This window comes from Rana temporaria, chromosome 5 (assembly GCF_905171775.1).
Source record: "Rana temporaria chromosome 5, aRanTem1.1, whole genome shotgun sequence".
NCBI classification, from domain to species: Eukaryota; Metazoa; Chordata; class Amphibia; order Anura; family Ranidae; genus Rana; species Rana temporaria.
In genome coordinates, this window is record NC_053493.1 from 170,271,713 (window position 1) to 170,289,538 (window position 17,826).

The 17,826-nt window shown below is 41.3% G+C and overlaps 1 protein-coding gene across 2 annotated transcripts in view; it reads right to left on the reverse strand.

Annotated features, from left to right (window-relative positions):
* Positions 1-794: 794 nt before the first annotated feature.
* TNS3 (tensin 3) overlaps positions 795-17,826 on the reverse strand; it is a 395,327-nt gene continuing 378,295 nt past the window's right edge. For both annotated transcript variants that reach the window (XM_040353375.1, XM_040353376.1), the window contains 5 exons: positions 17,002-17,079; positions 11,857-12,025; positions 10,618-10,686; positions 10,510-10,536; positions 795-1,817 (listed from right to left, as the gene is read on the reverse strand). In XM_040353375.1, coding sequence (XP_040209309.1) covers positions 1,676-1,817; positions 10,510-10,536; positions 10,618-10,686; positions 11,857-12,025; positions 17,002-17,079 — 485 coding nt within the window. In that variant the 3' untranslated portion in view covers positions 795-1,675. The remainder of the gene's footprint in view (positions 1,818-10,509; positions 10,537-10,617; positions 10,687-11,856; positions 12,026-17,001; positions 17,080-17,826) is intronic.

Consider the following 17,826-nt stretch of genomic DNA (forward strand, 5'->3'; position numbering starts at 1 on the left):
TTTTATGGCATTTTTATTATTATTTTTTTTACTAGTAATGGCGGCGATCAGCGATTTTTTTCGTGACTATGACATTATGGCGGACACATCGGACACTTTTGGCGCTATTTTGGGATCATTCACATTTTTTACAGTGATCAGTGCTATAAAAATGCACTGATTACTGTGTAAATGTGACGGGCAGTGAAGGGGTTAACCACTAGGGGTCTAGGAAGGGGTTAAGGGTGTCCTAGGGAGTGATTCTAACTGTTAGGGGGCGTGGCTACGAGTGACACGTCACTGATCGCTGCTCCTGATGAGGGAGCAGACGATCAGTGACCTGTCACTAGGAAGAATGGGGAGATGCTGTATTTACACTGACATCTCCCTGTTCTTCAGCTGTTTTTCAGATTTAAAGGTACGTACATGTATGCCCATTTGCCATTCTGCCGACGTAAATGTTCATGCGGCGTACCGCAATTTTATGTACCTGTGTGAGTACTGTTCACTGCAGGGTGTAAAAGGTGTTTATATAGCTCCGTTATTAATGTGCATTTTCTCTATGAGGAACAAATATATTGTACCAGATCTTTTATAATCCATAAATAAATGGAAAATACTTCCATATCCTCATATTTATATACATGGTCTAGAACCTTTAAAGAACATTACACATTGTTTGAGTGAAATTTGCTCATACCAGACCACAACTGGAAACTGAACCACAACTGCATAGACAAACATTTAGCCAATATAAAATTACCATTGATAAACACCATACAAAATAAAAATGATGACGTTACCCATTTTTCTGCTTTTCCTTACATTTGTGAACTACAATAACTTGCCTATAAAATGTCACTTACAAATGTGCCTTCAGCAGCTTACAGTAAACCTATCACTTCCACGTCATCAGCAATCCAAACTAAGCATATGATAAAAACAAAAAAAGAACTACATTTTTTTTTAAATACCACGTCAAAACGATCAGAGGCATCAAAGAAATAGACAGTGGCATTCTATACGCTTTTACTGTGAAGCTTGTATTTTGGCCCTGACTCTCACACCCCCAAAGCCTTCCTGTTCATTGTGAATAATTAGTTTCACCAAAGGGCCAAGCTGAACGTTTTCAAGAAAAAAACAAGCTTTGTTTAGAATTACAGATGCCTATATTCCTGAAATGTACTCATCTTTTTGACATATGGTTTTCAGAGGGTAAGTGCTGTTTATGGATTTTTTCTTAACATGCTCAGCTTGAATTACCAAAGTTTTAGATCAGATTTTTGTTACGTTTTTCAACCAATCTACCACTGTATATTCTCAATTCTTTTAAAAACACTTGCAGATTAATTTCCATCAATTCCTTTAACTCCAAAGCACAGTTTTAAATTCTATTAGTTATTAAAGGCAAATCTCTGACAAAAATAGAACACTAAAAGTGTATGTGCACCACTATCTGTACATACTGGATACAATTAAAATCAATTTGGTGCATGATACACTTTCCTTACATGTACAAAATATAAAGGGGAGAAGAATTGTTTTAATCTATTAACTTATTTTCTTTAGAAATATTTTGTTTTGCACTTCAAAATATGAATTTATAGTCCCTCTGTTCTTGTAGGAATGCAAAGAAAATGTGATTGCGTCATTAAAAATAAAAATTGTAACCAACTTTTTTTTTCCCAAAGCAAGACTACATTTTCTTCAGGGAGCCAATCATGACCTTTGACACAAAATTCACTATAGCACTAGCCGGCTGCTCTGAATCATGTTCTGCAAAGAGGTGGCAGATGTTCTCATTTCCATTGCCCTTTCTGGCTACAAAGCCAAAGACTCTGTGGGGAAAAAAATGTAAAATATTTTTTTTTATATCATACAACATAATGCTCATCATACAATATATGCCTTTAATTCATAGTCTTTATTTGTCATGGTCAGGTATTAAAAAATAAATAAAAACATTTTTTTATTTTTTTTAGTCAGGTAAATAGCAATAATATATTTTCTGTTATTGACCAGCAAATGGAGCTCTCTGCTGCTTTTCTCAGGTTTTCCATGTTATCCTTACAGGCATTCTTTTAAAAAAGACTGTTGTTTCTTACAGAGCTCAACCGCTAAAGCTTGTCTACACAAAGAAATCAGAGGAGGGATTCATCCTTCCTCCCTCCACTTGCCTTCATGCTGTGTTCAATGTATTAAATGTTAATTTGTCCGATTAAATGTACACTACTGCAGTCTCCGTTTCATGACATACCCTCCTATGTTAGATTGTAATAACATTTTTTAACCCTGCACCTGTTAAATGCGGCAAAAGTTTCATGGATATTAAAAGAAGACTGTTTGCTCTACAGTTGCTGATTGGAAAAGAGAAGTGGCTGGCATCATGAAGGCAGAATGGGTGATCAATGTTAAAAAAAAAAATGGTCCGCCTTGATGTAGTACTACTAAGTGATTCCGGATTCTTGAGGGTTTTTCGGCATAGATGGCCCTCTTGCTTCGAAATCCCTAATGCACATGAAGAGCCACTCCTACTACTAGCTCCATTGCTCTGTAATCCCCCTACTAAACATACTTGATCTCCAAAACATTGAGGTAAGAATTTCAGCTTGTTCTTACACTTGGTTACTACTACTTACTTACTACTTGGTTTCTGTATGAAGATACTTTTTTTGGGTTCATTTTAGGTATATGATTTTATTTAATTTTTATTTTATTTTTTTACTCATTTGTATTTTGCTGCTCTGTATGTGCCCTCGTACATTATCTGGCAAGCTTGCAATCTCGTGGCTGGAGTCTTGTGAAAGGTCAAATGATGAGTGCAATTATCTATATGTACCTTTGGTAGTTTGTGACCTTTCTTGCCATGTAAACTATATGATGTGGTGTGTCGGGTACATCTTTCCTTCTCTTTGGTTTATTATGAGCCTTGTATTTGTATTGTAAACTCCAAAAAAATAAAGATTACAAAAAATATTTTATTTGTAAAACAAAGTTTAAAAAAAAAAAAAAAAAAAGATATAAAAAGTTAGCATCTCCTTAAAGTGATCCTAAAGGTTGATTTTTTTTCACAAAAAAAACATACCTGCTCTGTGCAAGGATATTGCACATAACGGTCCAATACCTCCACCTTTGGGATCCCCCACTGGCACTCTCTGCTCCTCCCCTTCTGAGTGTGCCCCCATAGCAAGCTATGTGCTATGGGGGCACATGCACTGGTACGCTCCTCAGCTGGGGTGTGTGCATCCATAGACCCACATAGTACTGCCCTCGGGGCCGGCCCAAGACATTGTGCTGCCTGGGCCCAAGAATTAAATGCTGCCCCCCTCCACCAAAAAAAATAAAAATAAATCACGCCCACCAAAAGACAATCAATATACGCAATTTATTTTAACCAAGAATATGTAGCAGAATAGATATCGGCCTAAACTGATGAAGACATTTTTTTGGGGGGTATTTATTATAACACAAAGTAAAAAATACAGTTTTTTATTCAAAATTTAAGTTTTTTCTTTTTCATAGCGCAAAAAATAAAAAAACGCAAAGAGATGCTCAAATACCACCAAAAGAAAGCTCTATTTGTGGGATCAATTTTGTTTGGGTACAACATCACACGACCAGGCAATTGTCAGTTAAATTAACAGTGCCGTATTGCAACAAATGGCCTGGTTATTAAGGGGGCACATCTTCCAGGGCTAAATTGGTAATCAGAGCTGGGCAAGGCAAGTCCCTGGGTGGAGGGGGAGCTAATTGACTAGGCGAGGAGGTTAAGCACTCTGAATGCTTGGGCAGCCGCAGCCTCTGACGTTTGCTGGACACCAGGCGATTTTAGCAACCAGTGCAGCGCACTGCCGACTGGAATCGGCCCTGCTCCTGATCACTGATCTGACCTCATCCTGGCAGTGGACGGTGTCAGTGGACGGTTTCAGTGGAGCAGTGGACGGTGCCAGTGGAGCAGTGGACTGTGCCAGTGGAGCAGTGGACTGTGCCAGTGGAGCAGTGGACGGTGCCAGTGGAGCAGTGGACGGTGCCAGTGGAGCAGTGGACGGTGCCAGTGGAGCAGTGGACGGTGCCAGTGGAGCAGTGGACGGTGCCAGTGGAGCAGTGGACGGTGCCAGTGGAGCAGTGGACGGTGTCAGAGGAGCAGTGGACGGTGTCAATGGAGCAGTGGACGGTGTCAGTGGAGCAGTGGACGGTGTCAGTGGAGCAGTGGACGGTGTCAGTGGAGCGGTGGACGGTGTCAGTGGAGCAGTGGACGGTGTCAGTGGAGCGGTGGACGGTGTCAGTGGAGCAGTGGACGGTGTTAGTAGAGCAGCGGACGGGTTAAAGTGTTTTTGTTTTTTACATTTTCTCATCATTTTATTTTTTTATTAGCCCTGTTGGGGGGGGGGGGGGGTCTTTAGTTTTAGGTCTCTGAATGAACACAGGGGTCAATTCGTTTCAGCATAAATCACAAAAATAGGAAACACAAGGGTAATACAAAGACACTGAATTTCAAAAGAACCAACTTCCCTAAACTACGCTCCTTTATTTAAAAAATAAATCTTTAAAGCAGAGTTCCAGTCCCCCAAATACTTTTTTTTTTTTAAACACCTCTGTATATGTCTAAAGATATACAGAAACATTTAGAACATGGCATATGTGTGGTCAGTGTAGTTTTTGTTAAAATATTTGATTACTAATTAGATCTTGAAAGCAGGCAAGTTCCATGTTAGTCATCTATAGGCCTATTCTCTTAATTTTCAGGATTTTGGTGCAACTGGCTACCCAGCATGCACCTCCCGGCCTCGTTCCTGCGCAGTAATGCCAGTGCGCAAATCTCCTTCTTCCTGACACACAAGACATGACACCACTATTCCAGGATCCCTTGCAAATCACCTAGGCAGAGGCGGGCGGAAGTAAAAAAGAAAAAAAGGTATTTCTAAGCAGAAAGAAAATGACATTGTGAAAAGGGTGAGCTACGGGGATGCCATACTGAAAGGCCCAGATTCACAAAGGACTTACGACGACATATCTCCTGATACGCCTTCGTAAGTCCGAATGTGAGGCGTTGCATCTATGCGCCTGATTCATAGAATAGATAGAATCAGATACGCCTCACTGTTGCCAAGATACGACTAACGTAAGTCTCTTACGTCGTCGTATCTTGGGTGCTACGCCGTTTACGTTAGGCTTACGTCTGGCGTAAAGTTACCCCTGCTATATGAGGCGCAGTCAATGCAAAGTATGGATGTCGGAACAGCCGTCAAATTTTACGACGTTGACGTAAGTCGTACATGAATAAAGCTGTGCGTAAGTTGCGCTCACGTCTTAGGCAGTGTTCGACGTATCTTAGGCATTCTATCCGACGCATGCACACTGGGATACGTCCACGGACGGCGCATGCGCCATTTGTTCGGCCCCTCATTTGCATGGGGTCACGGCTCATTTTAATACAACACGCCCACCTCTTCCAAATACGCCACCTCAACTTACGGAGCAAGTGCTTTGTGAATACTGCACTTGCCTGTCTAAGTTGTGTCAGGGTAGTGTACATAGGATACGCTATGCCCGCACAAAGATACGCCAGATACGTGAATCTGGCCCAGAAAATTCAGAAAATGGGTGGAACTCTGCTTTGAGTAAATAGTAAGAGAGGGAGGTGAGAACATATTGGCCCCATAAAGAATGATGAAGGGAATCTGGTTACAAAAGATGGAGAGATGGCTAAGGTTTTGAATGTATTCTTCTACTCAGTCTTCATGAGGGAAACGGGGGTCTCAATTACCAAGACACAGGGAGCACCCTCATGGCTAACAGGATAAAATTAGAAATATACTTGAAAAACTTAACACAAATAAGTCACCGGGACCAGATGGCTTGCACCAGAGGGTCTTTAGGGATGCCTTTGATACGGTTGACCACTCCCCTCTTGCTCAAAAAACTCCACGCCTTTGGTCTCCATGACTGTACTCTTCGCTGGTTCTCTTCCTACCTAACCAACTGCACCTTTAGCGTTACTTACAACTCTTCTTCTCCCCTCCCCGAAGCGTTGCTGGTGTTTTTAATCCTTTTTCGGATTCTAGCGGGGGTTAAAAGCCTTAACGTCGCGTCGCTTTAACTAGATGTTCTACCCAAACAAAATTTGCATCCTTTTCTTCCCACAAACAGAACTTTCTTTTGGGGGGAATTTGATCACCTCTGCTTTTTATTTTTTGTGCTATAAACAAAAAAACAGCGACAATTTTGAAAAAAACACTTTACTTTTTGCTATAATAAATATCCCACATTTAAAAAAAAAAAAAATCCTCAATTTAGACCGATATGTATTTTTGGTAAGAAAAAAAAAAAATCGCAATAAGCGTATATTGATTGGTTTTGCGCAAAAGTTATAGCGTCTACAAAATAGGGTATAGAATTATGGCATTTCTATTATTTTTTTTTTTACCAGTAATGGCAGAGATCTGAGGTTTTTATCAGGACTGCGATATTATGGCAAACAGATCGGACACTTGACACATTTTTGGGACCTTGGACAATTTTACAGCGATTAGTGCTATAAAAATGCACGGATTACTGTAAAAATGTCACTGGCATGGAAGGGGTTAACACTAGGGGGGATCAATGGTTTGTGTTCCCTCTGCATGTTCTAACTGAAGGGGGCATGGGACTTACTAGGAGGAATCACAGATCGCTGTTCATACGTTGTATGAACAGAGACGTTCAGTCATTTCTCCCATAAGAGAACCAGGATCTGTGTGTTTTATTTTTTATGATCCCTTTTTTTTTCTTTATTATAATAAATCTCATTTTACAATCAAAATATTAAAAATAAAAAGCATTGAACAGAGACAGACAAATACAATGCTTACAATTTACCCTTATAAAGATCTTTTTAACATATAACACAGATTCTCCTTTCCCCTAGGGTTTCTCTGGCTCTATCCTCCTACTTTACCCCTTTCCTTCTATTTCTTCCCTCCAGGGCGCCCTTGGGCGGCGGGGAACATTCGCATCCACACCTTGTCCTCCGCTCTCCAAAAAGGAGAAGAGAGAAACAACCACCAAACAAAACAAACCCCCCCCCCCCCAAAAAAAAACCTTGGCTTGGCTCTCCCCCCCCCCCCCCCCCCCCGGGTCAGTCCACCCCTATTTTGGAGGAGTAGTATAACCATCCTGCCCATGTATCCTTAAATTTGTCCTGTTGGTCTCTCACCGTATCTACCCTTCTCTCCGCTTCCATAATCCTACCTCCCCCTTCCACTCCCTTATCGTGGGGCATCTCGATTGTTTCCAGAATCTATTGATTAGTGCCTTAGCTGCATTTACCAAGTGTGGAGTGACTCTTCTTTTGTAAAATTTAATAGATTATGGCATCCCATGAAAAAAGGAAATGTAGTGGGGAGGGCTCTATAGCTCTAGGTGTTAGCTTTTTTTATTCAGGGTGTTATCAACTCCCAAAATTTCTTAAATCCGGGACAGTACCACCATAAATGTAAAAATGACCCCTTCTGGTTGCATCCCCTCCAGCAGTTGATATCTGCCGACAGGTACATCTGCCCCAGGCGAGTCCGAGTCCGGTACCATCTAGTGAGAAATTTATAGGATATCTCTTGTATATAAGAACTATGGGCCAGATCCACAAAGAGCCGGCGTAACGTAAAAATTCCCATTTAAGTTACACTGCCTTAAAATTTCTACCTAAATGCCCGATCCACAAAGCACTTACCTAGAAATTTTCGGCTGTGTAACTTAAATTCCGCCGGCGCAAGTCGTTCCTCTTCAAATGGGGGCGATTCCCATTTAAATTAGGCGCGCTCCCGCGCCGGCCGTACTGCGCATGCTCGTGATGTCATTTTCCCGACGTGCATAGCGCAAAATTACGTTACGCCAAGCTTTGTGGATCGCGCCGGGTCAATAAAGTTGCGTCGGGAAAAAAAAAAAAGATACGGCGGGAAAAAAAAAAATTTAAAACAAAAAAAAACGCGTCGCTGGACAGAAGGGTCTGCTTTTACAAGGTGTAAACAGTTTACACTTTGTAAAAGCAGCCCTAATTTTACGATTGCAAACTAAAACTTACGGAGAAAAAACGAAGCATACCCGAGGCGGCATTTCGACGCAAAATGCCCCCAGCGGCGGATGCGGTACTGCATCCTAAGATCCGACAGTGTAAGTCCCTTACACATGCCGGATCTTCGGTCTATCTCTTGGAAACTGATTCTGTGGATCAGTTCCAAAGATAGAAACAGGGATACGACGGCGTATCAGTAGATACGCCGGCGTATCCCTTTTGAGGATCTGGCCCTAATTGAGGAAAGGTGTGTTGTCTTCATCAATCTATCCACTTGTTCTATCATAAAATTGTGGCCCAGTTCTTTTTCCCACTCACGAATGTAATAGGGAGTTGTATGGCCGTGAGCACTCAACACCAACTTATACATACGAGATAACATATGGCCCGGCTCTGGTAAATTAGCACAACACTCCTCAAAAATGTTTAGGGGATTTGCAGGTCTAATCTGATGTTTCCATTTATTAAACCAGTCCCTCAACTGACCATATTTCCATTCCGCCATTACTACCTCCCCCCAGTTCATAATATGAACCAGGGCCATGGCTCTGTAATAAATCCCTATATCCAGGATGCCTACCCCACCCTCCCCCTTTGGTCTTCTCAGCATCTCATATGCCAGTCTGGGGTGTTTATCTCCCCATACAAAGGTCGTGAGAGCACTCCTTATTTGGTTAAAAAAATTCTGTGGCAGAGTTATCGGAATGGCATGCGGGACATAGATAAGCCTAGGGATTATATTCATTTTAAGCGCATTTACCCTCCCAAACCACGTCAGAGTGTGGCCTCTCCATTTCTTCAAATCTTGTATTATCGAAAATACCAATGGACCATAATTTAAAACATATAACCGTTTTACATCTGGAGTTATATAGGTCCCAAGGTACGATAGGGCGTCTGTACGCCATTAAAAGGGGAAAGCTCTCTAACTTTTTTCTCAACCTCAGGGATACATGAATTGGCATAACTACCGACTTTTCAATATTTATTTTGAAATTTGATAGAAGACCAAATTTCTCTATCTCCCTCATTAATTCCATCATGGATTCCTGAGGTGAGGAAAGGTACAGTAATAAATCATCTGCGTACGCTGATATCTTATGTTCCGTAGATCCAATTTCTATCCCCTTGATCTTCCTATTTCCCCTGATTGTACATAAAAATGGCTCCAACACCAGAGCAAATAACAGTAGGGACAGGGTGCCTAGTCGCATTCCATATCTCAAAGTAGTCTGATAATCTCCCATTTACCTTTACCCTTGCTCTGGGGTTTGCATACAATGCCATCACCCATCCCATCATCCTTTATTTCAGGCCCATCTTCCTCAGAACTCCGACCATGAACCCCCAGCCCATGGGATCTTGCATCAGCTCCAGGGGCGAGCAGCGGGCGCATGCCTCCGGCGGCGCGCGTGTGCCCCTAGCGGCCACAGGGCGAAGCAACATAACATAACGCTGTTTCGCCGAGCCATTCTGCCACAGTAAAAATGTGGTGACTGGTCGTCAAGTGGTTAAACATTTAGTAGATTACTATATGCTGTTGTCCCCACAAGGGGTACTCAAATAGTTGGCTAATGCGTTTCGAGGGTTAGCCTCTTCATCAGAGCCTTAGAGGGCCAAATTTAGTCTGTGTTTACATGTATAAAAGTAGATATAAAGGAAGTTGGATGGGTAGTGTACCACTACATAGGTGGCATAGTGTTGCGGGCGAATTCTCTTTCACTGTAAGGGGTATCTTTCCACATCTCAGCACTCTCAGTACCGTAGGGATGGTGTGTAGATGTAAGGCCGTCTATTGATTGCTGTTGGTCTTAAAACCCAGGTGGTTGGTTCCGGTATTGCAGCTGGAGGTATATGGATGTGTATCCACGTTCTTGTTAGGTTATGCTGAACGACTTCCCTGCACTGTGGCTGTGTGCTGTCTCCTACCAGGCTACAGCCATGTTGTGCTTATAGATTCCTGGTGGAGTGGGCGTGAGCTACTGCGCAGTCTGTCCGTGTTACCTTGATACAGGAAGTGTTCTTACATATATGTACAAATACGTAGTATTACAATAAACTCTTTGTTTCAATTATTCATGCAAGAGGCCATGCACCTTTCTTTTCCTTTTTCACATAAGGCTCACTGGGAGTATACTTCCAGATGTTTGTCCTGTGCAAGATCTAATTTTGCTTCCTGTATTAACCACACACAAAAAAGCAGAATCCAACTTGAATAGCAACAGTGAGAAATTGCTTAGGACTGTGTTTCTTTGATGGCAGGTTTTTTTTTGTGAAAGACAGCAAAGAGCTTGGTATGTTTAGTATTAGCTCTCCCCTGTACACATTAAAAGGATTATTTTTACTGAAGTGTACCTTATACTTGACCTGCTTTTTTTAAATATATTTAAACAATGTTTAGACAATTTTATTTAAACATTCTATCTGCACAAACCGCATTATCACTAAAACAGTAAATCTAATTCAATACAAATACTTACTTTGCAGAAAGCCCATCTCTTTTCCATCTAAATGGAAAAACAAAAATTAGATGCAAACTTTGGATGGATATTCAATATTAGCTTCTTAGTGACATAAATGTTTCTTACTTTCTGTCCTGTGGATCGAGGGCACAGAATATTACAGTATTAACTGGATAATGTCTTCGAAAGAAGAGTCTAGTAGAGAAAGTAGGGGAAAAAAATACTTTCGTTTTAGGGTATATTATTTTAGCTGCATATTATTATGTGTATACTCGGTGGTCAATGAAACATGCATGTTTAATTTAGGAACAACAGTACTGGGATATAAGATAATTTGACAAACTATATTTTATTTGGCATTGCAATGTGCTACCTCTTTCCCAGCTAGGTGAACATAAAATGTGATCTGATCCTCATCCAAGTCACAACAATAGACAAACACAATGTAAACCATTGTTTTTTCATGCATTCTATGCACATTAAGGTAAAAAACCTTCTATAGTGCAGTACACCCCCAGACCCCACCTTTTACTCACATGAACCCAGTCTTTCCAGCACCGAGATCGAGCACATCAGCCGGTGTCTCAGGTCCTGATTGGATAGATTAATAGCAGAGCAACCATCCAATGATGCGGGAGCCAATCGTACCCCAATTCCTTTATGAATACTAATTTTGCTACCAGCGAGAGACAGACCCCTGATCATGGACCCAACAATATACCACTCCCATATACATTGAGATAAAAATACATTTTGGGTATTGTTGGGTCCATGATCAGGGACCTGTCTCTCGCTGTTAAAGTGAGTTTTTATAAAGGAATTAGGGCACGGTCGACTACATCCAAACATGGGTCACTGTCAGCAAACAAGATAGCTCTTTAAGAAGAGGGGGCTAGTTGGCCTTATATAAGGCATCATAGGTAGGCTTGTGGTGAGTTCCCAAATATGGTAAATTATTGGTTAGCATAAATTTGAAATTGAGTTGGGCTTGTTGGAGCTTCCCCATACCTTACTTTGATTGGCATAGTTAATTGCCCATTTTTCCCACAACCTATGAAGATCCAAAGGTTTTTTACTAGTGGACCTTCCGAGGTGTAAAATGTCTATAATTTGCTGATGATCTATGGAAACAAGATCCTTCTTGCGGGGCGATACTCATTGTCTTGGACTTAGTCTAATTAATATATAAGCCCAAGATGTCTGCTACAGCTGTGAGCTTGCACAATAACCTAGATCGACTGTTTTTTTTTAGTTGGACTTATCAATCAGATTTAAAACATTTCCAAGAGTATAATTAACAGATCAAAAGGAAGCAAATAACATAAGTTCATGGTTATCATAAAAACGAGGGTTTAATGTTCTTACTTCCGTTGATTGTCTGTTAGAGTGATTCCTTGAGCAGACACCTTGAAATGCACCACAGTGGACACGGGAGGTGGATCCTGATTTTGGGTTATGCTGAGAGCTTTCTGCACTGCTTGATACCCTGTAAGGGACTCCATTTCCACTGAATTCAGATACCAAACATTACATGCTGCAATGATAAATTAAATCAGAAAATTAACCATAACATTAACCACAACACAATTGTAGTTTATAGAGCTAGGTTCAAATCCTAGTGACGCAACATGTTTTGATGTGAGTTGTGTTGGGGCAGCCCATTCAAGTAAATGTACAGAAATTGTGCCAAAGAAGTGCAAAAAAAAAAGAGATTTTTGGTAAGACCTCATCTGGAATATGTAGTTCAGTTTTGAGGCACCAGTTCTCAAAAAGGATACCGGCAACTGGTGAAAATGTGAAGAAGGGCAACCAAACTAATAAGAGCCATAGAGGCGCTTAGCTACGAGGAAAGATAAACTGAATTGAATTTATTCTCTCTTGCGAAGAGGTTATATGATCACCATGCTTAAATACAAAAGTAGTTCACATATGGACCTTGGTATAGAATTATGCATTTTAAAGTCATCACAAAGGACAAGGGGCACTTTTTACGTCTGGAGGAAAACCGATTAAGCCGCCACATACAGAAATACTTCTTTACAGTACGAGCTGTGAAAATGTAGAATAGACTTCCTTAAGAATTAGTTCTGGCCAGCTCAGTAGATTGTTTTAAAATAGCTGGATGCATTTGTAAATGCACAAAACATAACTGGACATTAAACATAAGTAATAACACTAGAGATTGTTGAACCAGGGAATATACAATTGGGGTGGGGGGGGGGTGTGGTGTAATCAGGAAGGATCTATTGTGGGTATAGGATTCTGTATTTGGATTGTTCCTGTTTGTTCAATGTTTTTTTTTTTTTTCTGTTGGTTTTTCTAGATGGAATTGTGTCTTCTCAACTTATGTACTTTTTTTTTTTTTTTTAAAACACAGAGTACCACAAGCCATGGCAATAAGTTAACATGCGTTGTGGCTGAAATACATGTGCCTGAATTGGTGTGCCATTAAAAAATTAATAGCACTACAGTGCACCTACAATAAACACGCATGCACAGATATGAACAAAGCCTAAATGTACAAACAAGATACCAGAACTGCATATTTTTAAGCCTTATTATATACTGTATATTAGCGCAATGAAAGTCATTTTCATTTTGGATAGAGTAGGAAAAGATTAAAACCATTGAAATCTATCCAAAGTGATGCAAGTCCCTCCTCAGAACAGATGTCCTGCTTGGAATATTTCCCCTCTATTCCTGATCTGGGAACAACTCAAAAAGTTGGATTTCACATCACATTTGGTCACCGTGACCAAATCAGAACAAATAAAGAGGATGAATCTCACTTGTGGGGGCATAAACGGCAAAACAAAACCCTGACAGAGGTTCTAACCCGTTAACCATGCAATCCACAATTTTAAAAGGTTTATCCTTCAGATACAGTTTAACCCTTTAAAGGTGAAATACCAGGAAAAAATACTGGATTCAGAAAAAAAGCCAAAAAAGTAGAAACTAGAGACAAAAACAAAAATAAATAAAAAAAATCTAAATTGTTTCCATTGAATGCATTCTGAAGTGAATTTGGGGGTAGCTCCTTTTTTTGCAAATACAAATCAATTTGGTTGCAGGGTCTAAAGCATGGGTCTTCAAACTATGGCCCTCCAGTTGTTCAGGAACTACAATTCCCATCATGCCTAGTCATGTCTGTGAATGTCAGTGTGTTACAATGACTCATGGGATGTGTAGTTCTACAACAGCTGTAGGGCTGTAGATTGAGGATCCCTGGTGTAAAGGAACACAGCTTCCTTAAACCTTGACTTGTGGGTTATGTTCCTGTTCTATAGGAGAGGACTAGGCAGAACATGTTAGATATTTAAATACATGTTACTTTAAACAGAGTTAAACAGCCCCGCCCAGGGGGCGGTCCCTCCAGACATAACCCTCGGCCCTGCAGTCAGCAGCTCAGTTCGTAAAAAGCAGTACAAACTTAAAAAGGAGGGGTGGGTGCTGTGTCTGTCCATAGACGACAGAGCGACAGACAAAAGGATTTTACGGTGAGTACAAAAAATCCCATTTTCTCTTTTTGTCCATGGACGGACACAGCTTCCTTAAATCTTGACTTGTGGGACGTCCCTAAGCAGTGTCAAAAAAAGAGGGGTGGGAACAGCAATCAAAAACTAACTTCACCCCAAACAGAGTTCCTCAACGGAGGAGTTGCAACTTTAAACAGCCGCCTGCAAAACCTTGCGGCTGAAGGAAGCATCTGAAGATGCACTCATATCAACCTTGAAAAATTTGGAAAATGTGTGAACGGACGACCAAGTCGCCGCTTAAAACACCTGTGAGCCAGACGCTTGATGTCGGAAAGCCCAGGAGGCACCAATAGCCCTGGTCGAATGCGCCGTAACAGTAAAGGGAGGCGCCCGCCCCTTAAGGGCGTAAGCCTTAATGATAATCCACAGAGAAATGGTGACCAACGAGACCACCGGGCCCTTTTGTGGACCAGACACTGACACAAACAGTGAGTCAGACCTCAGGAATGGAGCCGTAGCAGACAGGTACACCCGCAAGGCACGTACCACGTCTAAGGTATGTAACGCAGCCTCTTTGGGATGCGACAGCCGAGGACACAAAGAAGGAAGTACAATGTCCTCATTTAGGTGAAAAGCTGAAACCTCCTTCGGAAGAAAAGAAGGCTGCGGGCGTAGCAATGCCTTATCCTTATGAAGTACCAAGTAAGGTGACCTGCAAGACAAGGCCGCCAACTGAGAAACTTGTCTGACAGATGTAATGGCCACTAGAAAAGCCACTTTCTGAGATAGTGTCAAGAGAGGAATTTCTCTGTTGTTCTCAAAAGGAGGCTCCTGATGAGCCGAGAGCACCAGATTCAAATCCCATGGAGGAAGCGGCGGTCTAATTGGGGGAATTGCATGTCGAACCCCCTGTACCCACTAGTGAATGGGCCGTTGAAAGAGGCTGAAACCTGTCCCTTAATGGTGCTTAAGGCAAGTTTCTGATCCACTCCTGGCTGCAAAAACAGCAGGACCCTGGAAATCGAATATGCCTGTGGACGCCACTCCATCTCCTTGCACATAGAGATGTAGGCTTTTCAAGTGCAATGGTAGATCTTCCGAGAAGATGACTTTTCACGCCCTCAGCATGGTTGAGATGACCAAATCCGACAGACTGCAGTCCCTTAGTACCTGGCTTTCAATAGCCATGCCGTTAAAGGCAGCGACTGTAAAGCAGGATGAAGTATGGGACCTTGAGAAAGAAGGTCCTCCACAAGAAAATGGCCGCCCCGCAATGCCGTCCTGCGTCACAGCGCGGCCACGGCAAAATGGCCACCAATGCGAAATTCAATGATAAGCACAGGCCACAGAAAAAATGGCGCCGGCGCTACCAAAAAAAGACTGGGGGGACAACAAGGATCTATATTATCCAGCCTTTCACCCAGCCGGCAGTTGATAGAAGATTCTTAAAAATAAAATCATATAAATAAATAAAATAATAAAAAAATTCTCCAGGACCAAAAGGAGCCACGTCCTTCTCCTCTACTAGGCAGAAAAAAACTGAGCTGCTGACTGCAGGGCGGAGGGTTATGTCTGGAGGGACCGCCCCCTGGGCGGGGCTGTTCAACTCTGTTTAAAGTAACATGTATTTAAATATCCAACATGTTCTGCCTAGTCCTCTCCTATAGAACAGGAACATAACCCACAAGTCAAGATTTAAGGAAGCGGTGTCCGTCCATGGACGAAAAGAGAAAATTGAAGACCTCACATTTATGGTTGAAACATATGGTTCCTTGCATATATAACAAGATATATGCACAGTATTAATAGATTCATAATATGATCTCATAGACTGTCCCTCTACTAAAGCAAAAGGCAAATCTACTGGAAAATCTATGTGATCATTTCCATTTTATTGGACAAAGGGAATATTATTTTTATATTACTCGAGTCAGAGTCGAGTCGAGTCAGAGTCTTGACACATTTCAGTAGCATAGTAATGAGTAAAAAAATTGGGAGATGTCACATTGCTCATTATTCCCAGTAAGATATTTTAGCCATAGCTATTCTTTCTTTATTCTTTCATTAACCCTACTTTTACTTTGTCCCTCATAGATTAGTTATGCCATAATGCTTTAAAGTTTGTGAACAGGAAGCCCTTGACAAAATAGGGGGTTGGGCAGCCACATGGCAGATGAGATTCAATACTGAGAAACATAAAGTTATGTACTTTGGTGCAAAAAAAAAAAAAAGTCCAAATCACACATACGGAGGGGCTCCCCTGGGAGAGCCTCAGCTATGAGAATTATAATCCCGGTTTAATAGGGGATAGGATTACAATGTACCAAAATATCAAAGGTGATTTCTGTAATTGTAATAACTGAGTTCAGCATAGAGCAGCGGCTCTCCTTCATTGTGAACACACAACGCTGGCCGTTCGGCAAGGGCGCCATTCAGAAAATGCTTTGCATTTTCTCAATAAATGCAAGGCGTTTGTTCCAAACATATCATTGCCCTGCTTCTCCACAAACGGTGAATGATTTGCATTCATTCAGAAAATGCAAAGTATTCCCTGATTGGCGCCAGTGCTTAGCAGCCAACCTCCTGTATTCACAATGTATCAGGCAAGCCACTCAGCATGGGACCCAGAAGCAAGTAAAGGTCGCTGAATTATTGGTATGTACCTCAGTGATTTCCACTAACATCAGCCATGTTCGGTATATACATACCGACATAATGCAATGTAATGTACCATACTGTGCCTGAAAATATTATTTAATGCTACACAATTGTTGAGTAAGGACCTGAACTGAGTAGTCTATGCAAAGAAGCCTACCAACATCCCTGAGTTGAGGGGCAGAGTTGTTTTGAATGAACTATAATTTGTGGTCAACAGAAATATTTATTAGCAGTTACTGCTGCCCAGGAAATGTGTGGGTACACAGTTACTGAAAACAAAAGTTCACATACTATAACCACACAAAAACATATCATGTTGCAAAAATAATGTTTTTGACATCATGTCATAGATATGATTAAAATCCACACCACCAACCTGCTCCCTGTTTGAGTAATTCTGCAGCAGAATTGGCAGCAGTCTGAGGGACTGTCTCAGCAATCTCTTCCAAAGGATCTGAAAAACAAAATTTAGTTATAAAAACTGACCATTGATAAAATTTAGAACTGTAAATATAGTTTAAAACACACACAGTGAATGAAGAAGCACATTCAATATATATAGGCCGCGTAAGTCTATCTATGCGCCGTCGTATCTGTGCGCCGTGCCCACAGAACTAGATACGCCTGAAAATAGGCTTCCTACGACCGAGATAACTTTCCTACACCGTCGTATCGTAGGCACATATTTACGCTGGCCGCACGTGGCGCTCCCATTGATTTACGATTCGAATATGCAAATGAGTGAGATACGCCGGGAGTATTTCCGACGTGATTCTGAGCATGCGCACTGGGTTGCATCCACAGGACGGCGCATGCACCGTTCGTTCGGCCCATCATTTGCATGGGGTCCCGCTTCATTTAAATGGCTCACGCCCACTTCCACCTACTTTGAATTAGGCCGGCTTACGCCTACGAATTTACGTTGCGCCGGCGCAACGTTGGGAGCATTTGCTTTGTGAATTCCATGCTTGCCTCTCTGCGTTGCGTCGGGTAAAAGAGATACGCTATGTCTGTGAATCCGGGCCATAGAGTATATATATATATATAAACACATTTTTATATATATATATATATATATATATATATATATATATATATATATATATAAAATATCTATATTACTATCCTAGAATAAAGACAAACCTTTAAAAGAAAAGTTGTATGGTCCTAAACATGTTGAAAAAAAAAAAAAAAAAAAAAA